Source organism: Toxorhynchites rutilus, chromosome 3, assembly GCF_029784135.1.
Source record: "Toxorhynchites rutilus septentrionalis strain SRP chromosome 3, ASM2978413v1, whole genome shotgun sequence".
NCBI lineage: Eukaryota > Metazoa > Arthropoda > Insecta > Diptera > Culicidae > Toxorhynchites > Toxorhynchites rutilus.
In genome coordinates, this window is record NC_073746.1 from 180,468,062 (window position 1) to 180,485,971 (window position 17,910).

The 17,910-nt window shown below is 39.8% G+C and overlaps 1 protein-coding gene across 1 annotated transcript; it reads right to left on the minus strand.

The window, feature by feature from the left end:
• Positions 1-1,225: 1,225 nt before the first annotated feature.
• Positions 1,226-4,333, minus strand: LOC129776616 (hepatoma-derived growth factor-related protein 2-like). Its single transcript, XM_055782350.1, has 10 exons — positions 4,207-4,333; positions 3,990-4,142; positions 3,878-3,933; positions 3,535-3,682; positions 3,327-3,398; positions 2,743-3,208; positions 2,548-2,685; positions 2,274-2,455; positions 2,092-2,218; positions 1,226-2,022 (listed from the first exon to the last, which is right to left on the minus strand). The coding sequence occupies exons 2-10, from the start codon at positions 4,068-4,070 to the stop codon at positions 1,901-1,903; spliced, it is 1,392 nt and encodes a 463-aa protein (XP_055638325.1). The 5' UTR covers positions 4,071-4,142; positions 4,207-4,333; the 3' UTR covers positions 1,226-1,900.
• Between the last annotated feature and the right edge of the window lie 13,577 nt (positions 4,334-17,910).

Here is a 17,910-nt window from a genome sequence, read left to right on the forward strand (position 1 = left end):
TGTTCTCTCATTCTTTTTACGTCGTAATACCTAATAATGAAGCCCTTGACATTCCGGAGGAATTGCCCTCTCTCTGCGAATCACCACCTTTCGGTCCAAAAGAAGCAGAAAGAGCAGAAAGAGTTGATCATGTGACCGTGTGACCGATTCCGGCAAATCGGTCGGCTGCTTCATTCCCTGCGATGTTGTTGTATCCAGAGACCCACATAAACAGTGTCGGGCAATAGGTGCTTCCTGATGGCCTGTACCTGGCCGCACCGATGGCATTTGTTGTTACCTCGAAGATGCCGGCCACCTCGGGCGAGAAAACCTGACAGATGTACGCTAGTTTCTTGCTGGAAATCATATTATTATTACCATTGCTTACCCCAAATCGAACTTCTCATGGTCCTTTGAGCGAACATCTGATCACGTGGAGACAGTTTTTTTCTGCTACGATTGCCTCGAAAGCAGTCTTCTCGCAGACCGGCCGAGCTCGCCCCGGCTCGGAAGTTGTTCCTAATACAGTTCTCGACGAGAACAGTTGGGAAGCTCCAGACGTTCCCACCAAACCAGGATTGTTTTGCTACCGGGCGAGGTTGGAATGCGCCACTCGCTGCAGGATCATTTTACTAAGGCCAGTCGAGTGGGTGAGTGGGTAGCGTTAAATGCGTCTTGTCGTCCATGACGAGCGCGATGTTCCGCATAGCACCGTCGAACGACTGAAACTAGGCTTCCGTACAATACTCTCATTCTTCTTCAGAAGTGTACGGATATTATCGATACCGGAACGGGTGTATCCAGCGGACTCAAAGTGCTAGACGATGTCCACTTTCTTCGCAACGGAATGGAGCTGACAGTACGCGCCTACCATGGAGCGCAGTTGCTTTACTGTTTTCATCATAACATCCGCAGTTCAAATGATAGAACTGTCAAATTTTGTTTGAAAACTCATGGGTTACTATGATTTACGATGCACAAGTAGTCTCATCACCAGGTATTCAGGTGAACGCAATTGGCAAATTTGTCCATTTTTTTTTATGCAAGCGTTAAGGGAGAATGCTAGAAAGTAATCCTAGAATTATTTTCTAGTCGTAAATCATGAACTCAATAATTCTGTCGGTGCATTCGTTACCAAAACCTCACCCAAGAGATTACTTTGAGACAGATTACCAATCGGATTTCTTCTCTAAACAACGGTTAGCCTTCAGAAAGAAAAAAAATTAGTAATAAATAAAAATAATAATTAAGTTTGTAAAAACATATTTCTACATCGACGTAGATTGACATGAAAATTGAATTAAATTACTTTATTTACCATCTTTAAATGTCATTTACAAAATAAATTCTATAGACGAGTCGCTTGTTTGTTGAATGCTATCTAGTTTAGTCAGCTGAAGATAGTAATGACAAAATATTATCTGTTGCTAGCGTGTTAGTACCCTAAAATAATATATTGCAATCGACTGCAATATCACGCAGAAATATGTTTTAACCAAGTGATAAAACATAAAATAAATCCAGTGGTATGCATTGTACAAAATTATGTTTACTTCAGCGAATGCTATATGTCTTATGCATATATTTCAATGTCTTCCACAAAATTCAATATTTTCTTCTGAGAGAATAAAATGCATTCATTGTGTCTCGCAGAAGCGTTTAGATGGATGCAAAGATAAAAGAAAAATTGTAGCGCTACGCTTCCTGGCGTGATCCCGACTGAGACAAACAAACGTTTATTGTTTGTAATTACCAAAAAAAAATTGTTGAATTCCTAAGACTTAAAGCTATTTACTCGCTATATATATGTCAACTACAACCATACTCATTCATTGAGTATGCCTTAATACTAAACTGAAAGATCGCACTCCATTTTATGACGATGATCCTATCATTGTTATATTTAAGGACTCGCAAAGATTTACGTCGCAACGCTATTGTCATTGCTCATCTTCGCCGTAATGGTATCTGCTTTATTTCGGTCTTCTGCTTCGAATTTGTTCTCGGTGTTGTTTCCATTTTCTTCTCTATACGAGTCGATATCTGTATGAAGATATGAATTTACTGTGTGTTCCAAGCTCATAGGATTGTTTTGTTTTATTTTTGAAATACCTGCTTCATCAACGAGTAGGAATAACTCCTCCTGACTCAAATGCTTAGTGGCTTGTTCAAATTTATTCACGTCTTCACAAAAAGCTTCCCAAAATGGCACAGTTCCGTCGGGAACCGGGAACATAGTCTGAAAACATCATCAAACATTAGTTTGTGAATTCGTTAACGTTCTCCATACATACCTTGAACTGATTATAGATTTGTTCGGCCTTAGTACGAATTTGTTGTGCTTGGAAATCGAATTTAATTCGCTCTTCATCGACCATCTTCCACGCTTTTGCGTTACCCACATATTTTCGCAAACGTTTCATAGTCTCCACACAGTTTGGGTTCTTTTTCAACATTGTGGGCGTCACTTTCAATTCTGTAACGATATTGTATTGTTACCATATTTTCAGCCATACAAATTGTATGGCTGAAAAATTGTTGTGTGATACAACAATAATGAAAACTTACTCTGGTATCGATCCATTAGCTCGACACACTTCTCCGGGTCAGCTTTGGCCAATCCTACGCAAGATTTAATATCCAAGTTCAATTCCACCAATTCACGTTCCAATCTAAGAAAATACACCCGTTCACCTTCAATTTTTTCTGCAAAAATATGTTGTTTAATTTTTTCGAATTAAAATTAGCTTAGTTTTAAACTACCGAAATAATTGGGCTTCTTCGGTGGAACTGCGGGTGAAACAGTTTTTTCCTTCGGTGTTATTGCCCTTTTCTTCGCTGGCGAGGGAGCAGCCGTTGAATCATCTTCTTCGTTATCCAAAAATCGTTTTGGTTTGATTTTGCGTCCACTGCGGCTAGTCACTTCAGGTTGTTCTTTTACAGGACTGCCCGACAATGTTTGAGTTGATTCTTTGATCGGTTTTTCCTCACTGGTTACATCCGTGGAACTCTTTTTGTTATTTGTTGGTGCGGATGAACTGTTATTGTTGTCAACTACTGCCGGCTGAGCTTTTCTGGGTTGTTTCTGATTTTCGTCCTTGGCTGGTTTCGTGGTGAGGTTCGATTCATTACGAGTTTCCTCTCCATTACGAGTTTCTTCTTTCTCAGGTTGTATGCTTTGATCGATAACTGTTGAATTTGCAGATATTCGAGATGCATTAAAACTAACCTATAAGTACAATAAAACATTGGCACATTACTTAAACATTATAAGTCAACAAAAATGAATAAATTTAATATCGATTGGCTTTAAACATTGGCAATACGGCACATTTCACTTTACTTGCCTCTGTAGATTGTACAGCCTCTTCTGCCTTGCCATCATTATTTGTCGATGAAGGAGTAGGACCGGATCCAAGCTGTAATATAGAGAAAACCATTTCAATGTTCCTATACTCATTTGCCACAAATAATAAGTCAGACAATATTCACTTTTATACAGTTTCACGAAAAAAAAACTGCACGATTAAAATAGAATTCTAACTTAGAACTCACCGTAATAGGGCTGGGGTCTTCTCCGTTCAAGGCAGACTCAATCTGGAGAATGGCTTCTTTGAATCCCTTACGTTTCATAATCTTTTCAGTTGCATATTTTTCCTTCGTTTCTGGGTAAGCGAACAAATCCTCCAGCTTTATGTTAGCCCTGGAAAATTTGACAAAACACTTTGTTTACTAACAGCACAGCATACATCACCAAGGAGTCCATCTTTAATTTCGTGTCTTTTGCTGTACTTCCACTCGGTACTCCGCCATCTAGTCGGGGCTAGGTGGAGATCGAGTAGCGCAATTTGCCGTATTATTTATAAACTTTTTTAAGAAGGAATAGTGCCTAACTCACGTTTCACCCGTTCCGTAGAAATAGACGTTGTATTTGCTCTTCTCAATTTTGGTGATCTGAAAAAGACCTTAAGTCAGAATAAAGGGAAGCCACCATTTCAACAAACACTCACCTTCGCTGGCCAAGGCGGGTAACCCTTGACTTTGGCGAACACCAAATCGCCTATTTTGAATGATTTTTTCGAGGCAACCATAGTTGTTTTCCTGCACTGAACAATTCAGAATTAAAAAAACCAGCCGTTGTGCAGCTCCTAAACGGCGATAAACTAGATAAAAGCGGGACTACATTAACTGACTATACGCTTTAGAGTAGCTGATGTTGCGCTTTACCTGCTTGAATGTTTCTGGATGCTTTTCACTAACCATAGCACGCACTCACACAATTTACTTTTTCATGAAGCAAGCGACGTTTTCTGACGTAAAGGTTGTGTTTTCCGACGGGCCATAACTTTTTTTTTCACCAGATGATGCATGGGCATCCTAGGCATACACTCAAAACAAATTGAACAAATATTGCAAAAATTATGGTGGGCCAATTTGCAATCACTACGGTTATCATATTACTTTATTAGTTCAGTTTAGTTTAGTGAATTATATTTGATATGATTCCCTGTGTTAGAAACATGTTACATATTTTTATGCAGAACGTATATCTTCAGTAGAAGTGCTAGTAGTAGCACTACTTCTAATATCTTAACTGCCGTTGTCCCATGTTTTAGAACCAACCAAGATGGTAGAGTTAACAGGTGGCTCGTAATTTACACTCTTTAGAAAAGACGTATGAGGAATGGCAAGACGAAAAGTTTGGATTTGTTTATGTTATTACTTACGTTGATATGGTTACATTTGATTTCGTCGAAGTTATTTGAAGCAGAATAATAAATAAACAGTTGTCGTTGAAAATAGTAACCTAGTAACCTTTATGCATATGCTTCAGCCAGCTGGCTCGGCTAATGTGATTCATGGAATGCTTTGATCGTGGTACCGTCACTGGCGCATAATTTGCAGCTTTGTTTTTTGTGCTGGTTCATAACGGTAATAAACCGTGCCGGCGACACTGTAGTCAATGTTTAGTGTTGTTTGGATACCATCTATGTAAATGAATTCAAACTTACGGGATACGTCCGAACGGCAATTCTGACATTACGTTTTACCTTCCACTTCACTTTCCTTGGAACCAACAACTGACAAAAGCACAATCAAAGTTTTCTAGCACATTTGTCTACCAGAAGCTTTAAGTATTTCAGTTTAACAATACACCGGATTTTTAGATCCCCTCACTTCAATCAATCAAGCTTGATCACTGGTTTAAACATTCATGGTGAGACAGTTATGCCTGTAGGATCTGGCATCACTGCAAGAGTGGTGAGAAAAGGTATAGACACCTGAAGCGAAGAAAGAGGGGAGAAGCGAGTGAGAGTTCGGACTAGAGGTGTGCAAATCAGCTCATCATGATGAACAGCTCTGATCATATCAGCTCATCTAAATGAGCTGTTCTTTATGAACAGCTCTTCAGCTCAGTTGTCAGTGCCGACTTTCAATTTGGGTCCCAAACTCGATAGCCACGAAGCCAGTTTGAAAATGTTAAAATTCAAATGAAATTTTTCACACCATATTATTAATTACTTGAAACACGTATTCCAGACTATTATTTACAACAGACTCGGCGAGTACAACATTTCCGACATTTTTACTGAGGCTTTACATTACAATAGAAAGTTTTCTTCAAAAAAAAAATCTTATGAGATTTTTGCACCGCCTGCAAACAAAGTGTTTTTCATTGAAATAGAATACTCATTTGATACACAGAAGTTAATTTTCATTAATAATTTGAATTTTAAAAACGTGTTCATTCTGCCTGAGAGCCAATTATTATTTTTGGCGCCCCCTAAACTGGTAAACAAAGCTCAATGCCGTCAACGCGAATATAACAGTTGAAAAGACGAGGGACAAATGAAACTAAACTGATGTCTTAACACGAAGAGCGAGAGACGGTCAGTTCATTTGAATCTTACAGCTCACACACTCTCTTCAATTCTACAGCTCTTTTCTCTCCTTCATCATCATCAAAGTGAGCTGAAGAGCTGTTTGATTTTTTTTGCGAGCTGTTCCGCGTCAACTCACTTCAAAGAGTCGATTCTTCGGAACAGCTCATGAGCGGATGGCACATCTCTAGTTCGGACACGAAGGTCGTGAAAAGATTACGCTCTGTGGATAATCCAATAAAAAGTTAATAAAAAAGATTGAGGTGTTTTTAATTCTACAAATTGGCGACGAGAAGAAAAAAAAACCAGAGTAAGTTGTGAGGATAAAATTTATAGTACAAAATGTTCGGGAAACAAATTTTTTTTCATTGTTCCGGAGGTGGCTTTCTGAAATGCCAAGATGGCGAAGATGGTGTTCTGCAAATTTTTCTTTATTCTTTTGTTTTTCGTGGAAAGGAAAATTAGGCTTTGATGCTTGCTGAAAAAAAACATTGCCGCTGTAAGAAAACAAAAACAAGATGTCGTTTATTGCTGCTTACATGTGTATTGGCGGGAAGGATTGTTTTTGTGTATTATGACGTAAACTGCTACGCGAATGTATTGACGTTTTTTTTCTGAAATGTGAACGGTTTGGTGAAATATATTCAAGGATTCGATGGATGATCTATTCAAACAGCATTACTCGTGCGTGAATGTAACTTCAATGAAATTCGCAAGGAGCGATGAATTTGTATAAGGCAAAGAAAACTTCTGAGAGGTGAGAGATTCGCAAGGGGCGAATTATTTGCATGGGGCAAATATGATTCACAAGGGGTGAGAAAGATTCGCAATGAGCGAATAATTTGCATGGGGCAAATATGACTCACATGGGGTGAGTGAGATTCGCAAGGGGCGAATAATTTGTATGGGGCAAATATGACTCACAAGGGGTGAGTGAGTTTCGCAAGAGGCGAATAATTTGCATGGGGCAAATATGACTCACAAGGGGTGAGTGAGATTCGCAATGGGTGAATAATTTGCATGGGGCAGAATATTTGGAAAAGTCGAATAAGATTCGATTGATGTTTTAATTATGAAGATAGTTTGAGAATAAAGTTTTTTTTTGCGTATTACTGATCTTACGTTTTGTTGCAGATGGATGGAACCAGACCTTCACCACAGTTCCACTGCGAGGAATTGGAAAAATCGAAACTTCATCACGAGTGGAGAGATTGGAGAAGCAGTCTTGAAAGATATTTTGAAGCGAATGATATCACAGATTAGCAAAAGAAAAGAGCTAAGCTACTCTATTTGGGAGGCCCACAGTTGGATAAAATTTTTATGAATCTCCCGGAAGGAAAAAAATTTCCGTTAGTAGCCACAGAAAAAAAACTACTACGATGTGGCTATTGCAGCACTCAATAATTATTTCCAGCCGATGAGACAAGACATCCTTGAGCGCCATCGTCTTCGTCAAATGAAACAGCTGCAAGGCACAAAAGTTATCTCATTACATGGTTCGGCTCCGTCAACAAGCAGCGTTGTGCGGATTAGAGAAATATTCGAAGAAGACCCAACGAGTGTTGGTCGAGATCATGATCACGGATGTTATCGTTGAAGGTTGTCTCTTAAACGAACTTCGTCGTCGTATGTTGTTGAAAGATCGCACTTTAGATGAAATCGAAGACATTGCTGCTAGTTTGGAAGGAGTCGACGCGCAAATTCAGGATTTAACCATTAAATCCAACCAGACGGTCGAAAAAGTGTATATCGTAAAAGGAAAATCAACACATAAATTCAGTCGTGAAAGAGAATCATCCGAACATTCCTTTTGGTCTCATTACCGCGCCTGAAATATTTCAAAAGGTTATTGATGAAATTTTATGCGGATGTGATGGCACTCATTGGTATCTCGACGATATTTTTGTTGTTGGTCGGAATATTGAGGAACACAATACTAGACTTGAAAAAGTAATGAAAAGGCTAGAAGGTAGAGGGGTGCAACTCAATTGGGACAAGTGTTTGTTCAGGGCAGATGAAGTCGAGTTTCTAGGCAACAAAATAATCAGATCTGGCATAGCACCATCAGACACAAAGGTTGCCGCGATTACTAACTTCCGTCGGCCCACAAGTGATAGTGAGGTTCGCAGTTTTATGGGACCTCAATAAGTTTATTCCCAACCTTGCGACGCTAGATGAGCCATTGAGGACACTGATTAAAAAGGGAGTGAGATTCTTTTGGGAACGTTCAAATGAGAAAGCCTTCCAAATAATCAAGCGAGCCATGTCAGATGTCAAAAAGTTAGGGTTTTATAATGATGATAAAACGGCAGTAATCGCGGACGCTAGTCCCATAGGATTAGGGGCAATGTTGGTTCAAACTAACAAGTATGGAGAAGAAAGAGTTATCAGCTTTGCCTCGAAATCATTGACGGAAACTGAGAAGAGGTATTGCCAGACCGAAAAAGAGGCCTTGGCATTAGTGTGGGCCGTTGAAAAGTTTCAGTTTTATCTTTTGGGAAAGAAATTTAACCTGGTTACGGACTATAAAGCCCTGTCCTTCATTTTCTCTCCTAAGTCCCGTCCGTGTTCTAGGATAGAAAGATGGGTGCTCCGATTACAGTGTTTTGATTATGATATCGTTCATATAAGAGGAGATCAGAACGCTGCTGACGCACTTTCGCGTCTCTCCATTTCAATTCCGGAACCATTCGACTCAGCAGAAGAAATTATTGTACATCATATAGCGGCTGTGAGTGCCACCACTGTGGCTGTTACCTGGTCAGAATTGCTTGATGCTACGAGAGACGATGCAGATATTGCGAACATTTTCAAGTGTTTGGATAATGAAACCATTGATTTACTACCTGTCGCTTACCGTATTATTTCTGTAGAGCTCTGCAACGTAGGAGGCGTCCTGCTGAGAGGAGATCGCATAGTAGTTCCTGCTTCTTCGCGTAATCGTATTATCAGCACTGCACACGATGGACATCCCGGTGTAAATCTGATGAAGTCACACCTACGTACAGCTGTATGGTGGCCGAAAATGGACGCTGATGTAGAGTCATTCGTGAAAAATTGCCGAGATTGTGTTTTAGTGTCAGCTCCTGATGTTCCTGAGCCCATGCTTCGTAAAGAGTTACCTTCTGGACCCTGGGAGGATATTTCAATTGACTACCTCGGACCGCTCCCGGATGGTCAATACTTGCTCGTCGTTGTCGATTGCTATAGTCGCTATAATAACGTGTACTGATTCCAAAAATACGATTGAGAATTTGAAGAAGATAGTCAGCCGCTGATTAAAGCAGATAATGGTCCGCAATTTGCTAGTCAAGAGTTTAGGACTTTTTGTGAGGAGCACGGTATAAAACTCGTGAATACAATACCTTATTGGCCTCAGATGAATGGCCAAGTTGAGAGGCAAAATCGTTCCATTTTAAAGCGCTTGCGGATCGCGTAGGAGCTCGGTAAAGATTGGAGAGATGAGCTATATAAGTACTTACTAATATACCACGCAACGAACCACTCGGTGACAAGCCAACCGCCGTCAAAGCTAATGTTCGGAAGGTGCATGAAGAGTAAATTGCCACGAATACCAACGCACATAGACGACGAAGCGATAAGAGATGAATACAAAATTAAAAATACAGATGGGGAAGGAGTATGCTGATATGAAACGTCGAGCAGAATACAGCGATATTAAAGAAGGAGATCGAGTCTTTGTAAAGAAAATGCGGAAAGATCATAAACTGCAAGCAGATTATTCACCCGAAGAATTCCAAGTGCAGAAAAAGGTTGGATCTGACGTCGTTGTTCGTTCAGAATCTGGAGTAGAATTTCGGCGAAACGTAACGCACCTGAAAAGAGTTCCAAATAAGCCAGTAGAACCGGAAACATCGTCTCAACGATTGTCACCAAAGGATTCAGCTCATACGAGCAATTCATCAGAGATCGTTGAAGAATCTTGTCGCTCAAAACGTCAACGATCTGAGCCAGTGAAGTTCCAGGACTATATGTCCCATTAAGTTCAATAAGTTAAAGGTGGGGTTGTAGGATCTGGCATCACTGCAAGAGTGGTGAGAAAAGGTATAACCACCTGAAGCGAAGAAAGAGGGGAGAAGCGAGTGAGAGTTCGGACACGAAGGTCGTGAAAGTTTACGCTCTGTGGATAATCCAATAAAAAGTTAATAAAAAATGTGGAGGCGATCTGGCGTAGTGGTAACATCCATGCCTCTCAAACTAAAGGTCACGAGTTCAATTCTCACTCCCGACATTCTTCCAAAAATGGAAGTAAAAGTGACGAACCAACCAAATGAGTTAAAAATCACTATAATACAGATATAAAAAAAAAAAAAAAAAAAAATTAATAAAAAAGATTGAGGATTGAGGTTCTGAGGTGTTTTTAATTCTACAATGCCTAGAATACCAACATAGGACAATTTTTCATTGTTATTAGACATTCGCTAACAAGACGTACACGTGTTCTGTTAAACTTTTTTCCTTATTTGTCTGAGAATAAGTTCGTCCTTCCAAACCAGAAATGAGTGCATGATCCCTTCTGAAAACGTGACAGAAAATTCTTGTACTTGAACCGATTCATTTATTATGTATCTACAATGAATACTGTTGCGCCTAGAATATCAACATGGGACAATTGAGCTTGATGTTTTTTTGACGTAGGACTACGTCTTTCATTTCTACACCGGGGTGTAAAATCAAAGTTTCGAAAACGAAAGCGTTACGCCGGAGACCGAGATTTTGAGCGTTAATAGCTCCTAAACAACTGAACGAAATGGTATGATAAACACTTCATTCGAAAGATAAAATGTCTACGCGTTATATACTTGTTACTTTTTGATCCAAAAACTTGTTTCAATAGTCTTAAAATTGCTTTCAAAACAGGCTATTGAAATCACCAATCGGTATATAAGCGAGCGGCGCTCGGAAATCCACTCAGTTCTAATTGAACAGCGATTGGAGCATGTTGTCGCTGTTGCGGTGAAGCTCTTTATTTATCATGAAAGCGCGGATGAACGGAGTCACCAAGAGCCTGTTTGTGCACCCTAGGCCAGAAGGGAATCTATCAGGAGGAGAGTGATGCCACAAACGGTTCCCTGGGAAGACATCGCTACACACACATACACGCGCGGCTATTAACAGGTGGTTATCGAGTTGGCATTAACCACTGGTGGGCTTCCAGTATCGAGGAAAATGTGGAAATATCTAATCGTTACTGAAAATAATCTGCCAGTTCCTTTGGGAATTTTCAAAATATATTCATGTTAAAGAGTTTATTTGAATGTTTTCTATCCATGTAACACTGTGACCAAATATGTTTCAATCAAGTGCTATTAACAGGTGGTTATCGAGTTGGTATTAACCACTGGTGGGCTTCCAGTATCGAGGAAAATGTGGAAATAACTAATCGTTACTGAAAATAATCTGCCAGTTCCTTTGGGAATTTTCAAAATATATTCATGTGAAAGAGTTTAATTGAATGTTTTCTATCCATGTAACACTGTGACCAAATATGTTTCAATCAAGTGCTATTAACAGGTGGTTATCGAGTTGGTATTAACCACTGGTGGGCTTCCAGTATCGCGGAAAATGTGGAAATAACTAATCGTTACTGAAAATAATCTGCCAGTTCCTCTGGGAATTTTCAAAATATATTCATGTTAAAGAGTTTATTTGAATGTTTTCTTTCCATGTAACACTGTGATCAAATACATTTGGTTTTGTGATTTTTCAATCAATCGCAATTAACAGGATAGCTTCAGAAGATTATTCTTCCCCATCAGTAGGATATTTCCGTATCCAATATTGTATGCGCCCGCAATCGATTATTGCGCATTCGCCGAAAGTTCCGAGCTCAGAGAGTTCATTCCCCTCTAGTTTGCCTTCCAAATTACCATCGTAAACCACACCTTCTCTCGATTCAATCACACACAAAAAGCATACTTAAGCGATATTCTGGTGGTGAGACACATTCATTTTTCGTGAGGACATCGACAAGACAACATCGTTGCCTAACGTGCTGGAGGAGGTGGACGGCGAAGGATCGACACATACACGCGCAGAATTCTTTCCGTTTGGATGCCATTCAGCATCGAGAAAGTTCCGGAAAGATCTAATCATTGCTGGGAAATAATCAGCCAGTTCCTCTGGGAATTTAAAAATACATTCATGTGAAAGAGTTTATTTGAATGTTTTCTATTCATGTAACACTGTGACCAAATATTTTTCAATCAAGTACTATTAACAGGTGGTTATCGAGTTAGTATTAACCACTGGTGGGCTTCCAGTATCGAGGAAAATGTGGAAATATCTAATCGTTACTGAAAATAATCTGCCAGTTCCTCTGGGAATTTAAAATTACATTCATGTGAAAGAGTTTATTTTAATGTTTTCTATCCATAAAATATCCATATAATGCATTTGGGTTTGTGATTTGTCAATCAAGTACAGTTAGCAGGTTAGCTTCTGAAGATTATTCTTCAGAACAATGTTTTTCGTATCCTATATTGGATGCATAAAACCTTGTGCCTCCAACGTAACGCTCTCGTTTTCGAAGTCTCCCAAATATTCATTTATTCATTCATTCAGAATGGATTTAGATTCAACTTCAAACAAATGATCTCTAAATCAACGATAGTCCTACGTCACCCTTGCGGTTATACCATAGATAGAACCCACTTCCTGTTTTTTGACGTAGGACTACGTCTAACCGGAAGATATAGGGGGTGAAATGGAAATCTAGGCACTGAACAAGTAGGAAAAAATGCAAGATTTGGAACGCTTATAACTCGAGCATTTCTCAATAGATCGCAAAGGTTTTTGCATCAATTGATAGGGAATATATCTACGCATCTATCATAACGAATAACATTTCATTTTTCTTGAGATAAATAATTGAATAATTGTGAAATATCAAGCATTGTCAAAATGCACTATGTGCCCATTTTTGATTGGTCTTTTTTGTGCTCCTCAAATCGTACCGACCAAAACGGGCAACCAGAGCAGCAGCGAAATAGAATGAAGCACGATTGGAAAGGAAAAAGAAAAAAAATGAACGAAACATTGGTCGCAATCTCACACTTGCGTAATTCTCGAGCCAGCCAGTCAGCTTAAAAATCCCCGCTCCGCTGCCGTAACGATCATTCTCATTCAAACCGTACACCACATCGGTTCGCATCACAACACATCAACAAACCAACACAAGCAGCCATGTCTGGACATGGTAAAGGAGGAAAAGTGAAGGGAAAGGCAAAATCCCGCTCGAACCGAGTTGATCTGGAGTTCCCCGCAAGGGTGGCTAGGGCGAGTGCGTTAGTACCAGTGCACCAGTCCACCTAGCCGGCGTTATATAGTTTCGGCCGCCGAAGTGATCGAGTTAGCTGGCAAAGCTGCTCGCGACGATAAGAAAAGCCGCATTCGGAACAGAACACATTCGGTTCGGTGGACATCAAGACAACAGGCAGTTGCAGCGAGTGGCGAGTGGCAAATGCAATCGCAAAACGGCATCAGGTAGCAGAAGAAAAAAGTTTGTTCTTTATACAAACTGCTTTGGTGGCAAATCCAGAACAAGGCGGCATCGAGGGCGTTCGAAATGGTTTTTTTTTTCAAAACCACGAGTACTAAGTTTTCTAAATTGGAATCATTCCATAAAACAAGGCGCTTTTCAGGGCCATTAAACCTTCCAAAAAAGAGTTTAGGAAATACAGTTCAATGCTTTCTAAAACATTATCCAAAATAATAATAAAACACAAATTGATTTTTTCATAATTTGTTTGCCAGGATCTGATGAGTATGTGAATTTGGCAGTTGTTCTGAGCTTATTGATAGTTGGGGACTTTCCTGATTATTCAATTTTCATCAATTCTTAAATTGTTTCCAGATTGAAAGTACAGTAATTTACAATTAGTTCGACATTTAGCTAATTGGACGGACATGTAATGCGACTTATTTAGTTGGACATTTTTGTAAACATAGAGATCCAAATTATGACCCCACATTGAAAGTCGACACTGTACCATTGTCATCGCAAATGTTGCAAATGTGAGTGGCGCTTCGGCACGTCGCATTGAATGTAATTTACTGTACAACATGTCACAAAGCTGGATGGGAAGAAATTTTCCAACTGTGAAATCTGTGGCAAGTGGCAACAAATCGCTAAACAGGAAGGTTTAGCCGAACTAGATGGGGATATCGAGTGATAACAAAACAATAAAGTCTTTAGATTGAAGATAATTTTGTGATCCTGAAAAGGACCCTTTTTAGCCTGCATGTGAATCCAACGAGCGAACAAATCGTAATGAATGTATTTTTTTGCCATCGCTCTCTTTTAACGCTCATTCGTTCGTCTCGTTGGACTCGCCCCTCTGGCTGAGTCTGCCGATTTGTCTCTATCCTGTGAGTGTGTACCGCTAGAGTATAAAACACGCGGACCCCAAAAAAATATCTTATTTTCTTTCAAACCGTAAACCCGTGTGGTTGTACGGCATCGGCATCGTGGACGTAACAAAGGAGGACAAGTTAAGGGAAAGGCAAATCTCACTCGAACCGTGCAGGTCTCCAGTTCCCTGTTGATCGCATTCACTGATTGCTCCGCAAGGGTAACTAGACCGAACGGGTTGGTCCCGGAGCACCAGTATACCTAACAGCGATTATAGAGCTTCGGCCGTCGGAGTGCTCGAGTTGCAAAGCTGCTCACGACAATCAGAAAACCCGCATCAAGAACAGAGCAGCTTCGGTTCGGCGCTCATCAAGGCAACAATTAGTTTCAGTGAGTGGCAAAGTGTTTCTCCGGCACGTCGCATTAAATGTAATTTACTGAACAACATGTCACAAGCTGGATGGGAAGAAATTTTCCAACTGTGAAAGCTGTGGCGAGTGGCAAACGCAATAGCTAAACAGGAAGGTTTAACCGAACAAGATGGGAATATCGAGTGATAACAAAAACACAACACCAAAGGTTCTTTTCAGAACCATCAACATATTCATAAAGAGTAAACAGTAAACTAATCCATTTTTCAGGTAGATAGGTAGGTATTCACGTAGGAGAAGAAAATAAAACAATATATTTAAAATATATATTTAACAAAAGCTGTCCCCTTTGTATAGTCCTACGTCACTCCGGTTATGTCCCCGACATTACCCACCCGTCTTTTTTGTAATCTGAGTTTTTTGTGTTTTTCCGGAAGATTATACATAAAAACATCGTTCAAGATGTAGAGCACTACATTTGTCATTTTACCCAATAAATGGTTCCTATACTTTGCTCGAGTATCATAAAAACAGAAGACATAATTAATTGCTTTTCATGATCAGATCAGCATCGGTTGATTAATCCAGCTTTTCCATGATCATATCAGCATCGGTTGATTAATCGTCGATGGTGGATTAGTTTGTTTAGATAGTTTTTACCCTTAATGGCCGATCCACACAGAAGAGATGCTTCATCATGCGCGAGTTTTTATACCTGTCATCCACTGTGTCGTTCATTTGCTCACACGGGACAACTGCATGGCTATTACATCATATCTCGCATGCAGGCAGACAAGACGTTGATCCCCCACTCATTCCAAACATGTTCGCTCTATTCTACCTCATACGCATCCCGACGAGACTTTACTCCGCCAAGCTTTCACCACACCGTATGGGACAATTTTTCGACTCATCACTGGTTACCAGGCTGGAAAGCAGGTAATCACGCTCGCTTCTCTCCAGCTTAACTTGAGACAGCTCAACCCGTCGCTGTAATATCCTCGCGGTAATTCTTGTAGGTAACTATTCCAGATGGATAGGCGCCTCTTTCAATTGCCTTATATTAGGGTATTCGCTATCAAAACTCTACAGGTTAATTACAATATCAAATGTACTGAACCAAATTAGCCTCTTTAACCCTCTTGTACTCGCGCGCAAAATCGTAACTGGTATACTCATAGTAATATTGCTATTGTGTATTTTTAAGCGTTATTGGTATTCTTTCAAAGTAAAAAAACTCCAGAAAATATTTTTTCTTTAACTTCATTCAATTTTTTATAGAATTAAATCGACCACCTCATTGATTCTCGGCCTGTCAGACCGTATGCGCGAGTATAGGATGGTTAAGAAAATCCAGAGTGTCTTTTTCTTTCCGTACGTCGTTTTGTACTAGAGATGGTAAAGCGTTCATGAACTGTTCAAAAGAACTAGTTCACCAAAAAGAGTGAACGAAGGGTCGTTCTTTTTTACTGGGCAACAGTTCACATGAACTGCTTGCCCAGTTCAGAACGAACTGTGTACGAAGACTGCTGTTCCAGTTCAGAACGAACTGTTTACGATGACCGCTGGCGGAACTGTGTATACAGTTCAGAACGAACTGACCGCTGGCTGAACTGTGCATACAGTTCAGAACGAACTGTGTATGGTGATCGGTGTATAAGAGGAAGGAGAGCGAACGAGTGATAGACGAATGCTGCTGCAAAGTAAATAGTCCTCAAATTAACAAATGGAAACAAACGATAGCCTCATGAAATAATAAAAATAAGATACCGGTATTGTCGTTTTCATAATAAAACGTAATATTTCAATATTTTAAAATTGGATTGTTCGATTATTTATCAAATGAAGTGTTAATTTCATATTTCTAAGTTGAGGGTAAATATTTCAGTAAGATATGCCAATCTATCTCACAAAAAATACCGTTGAAAGCGAAACGATTCAAACAGTTTATTTCAACAGTAAATGAAAATTTGTGTCGCTGATATGAAATGTTTTTATATTATATCATATTGTCCTCGATAATTTCGAGAAAGTCTTTCGCGTTTTGGTACAGTTTTGCTATAGTAGTTATTGCAAAACAATGAAGAAAAGCAGCGCAATGCTAGTTTGTGCTGAAAAGAATGAATAACGGCTCAAACTAAATCAAAATTTCAAAATCATAGTTTGATTTTCTATTCTGCCAAGATATTTTTAACAAAATTCGGACATATCATTATTGCTAACAACATTTTTTGAATGATTAGAACAGTCCTACATAACATCTCACACTTTTTTATACTTGCTTTGGCATATCCCTCTAATGTACAAAAGATTTAGTGAACTGCTCAAAAGAACTGGTTCATTTAAGTGAACGGTTGGTCACTGAACGGTTCATCAAAGTGAACCGTTTTGCCCATCTCTATTTTGTACTATGACATCTAGGCCACTACTTAAGCCGTACCGCTTTCGAAGGCTTACAGTTGGCATGCATTCCATTAAAATTCCCACTGTCAGGCTTGTGCCGCAACAGGTAGGTGGCTCTTCTTTCCTTTCTAGGATGTTAAGAGCCAGCCACGTATGTCCGGATAGAAGACGTGAGAGAGTTCGTTGTTCATAATTGTTGGCCGTGTCCTTCCACTTGCCGGTTGATGCTTTAATTTTACGAAACTGCAAGTTCCTTTCTCGATTCCAATGAGGAGAATGGAATGGTTTCCTCTTCTAATGGGGTCCTTACCAGGTATATCCATACTGGTAATGGAGCCTCTCCGCCCTTCATTGGCAAGCCGGTTGATATCCGCATTCCCTGGGATCCCGGTGTGACCCGGAATCCAACATAGAGTCGTGTTATTACCTCTCAAATGCTCTTGAGTTTCTTGAATGATTGGGTGTTTAATTTCAGCATCTTCTACAACTTTGAGGACGTTTTCCGAGTCCGCACAAATAACCGCGCCAATGCTAATAGTTGATGCTCTCTAATGCTAACTCAATGGTGAGAACTTCACACGACAAAATGCAAAACTCGTTGGGAACTCTAATGCTAGTTTTAGCATTGCCATCAAGTATCTCAATGGCTGAGGAGTTGAAGGTGACAGACCCATTAGTATAGACAATGCGTTTATTATCAAAGTCGGTACGTAAGGCCTCGTTCACCGTTCTTGCACTTTCTGGGGATTATCCCCAGCCCTTACGTGCTGTTTTATTATAATATTTGATATGATATTTTTGCCTTGTCCTTACCCCAAAAAGGTAACAAGCGGTAGGTTGGTTGGGTACTCTTCCCACCTAACCAATGCATGGATCATCCTCTGCACACACAACATTTCAA

Bases quoted from the DNA above. Each gene is read 5' to 3' on its own strand.
- LOC129776616 (XM_055782350.1), bottom strand. From the start codon at position 4,070: ATGGTTGCCTCGAAAAAATCATTCAAAATAGGCGATTTGGTGTTCGCC. The intron at 3,934-3,989 runs GTGAGTGTTTGT...GGTCTTTTTCAG, and splicing joins ACCCGCCTTGGCCAGCGAAG to ATCACCAAAATTGAGAAGAG. The intron at 3,683-3,877 runs GTGAGTTAGGCA...CAAATTTTCCAG, and splicing joins TTCTACGGAACGGGTGAAAC to GGCTAACATAAAGCTGGAGG.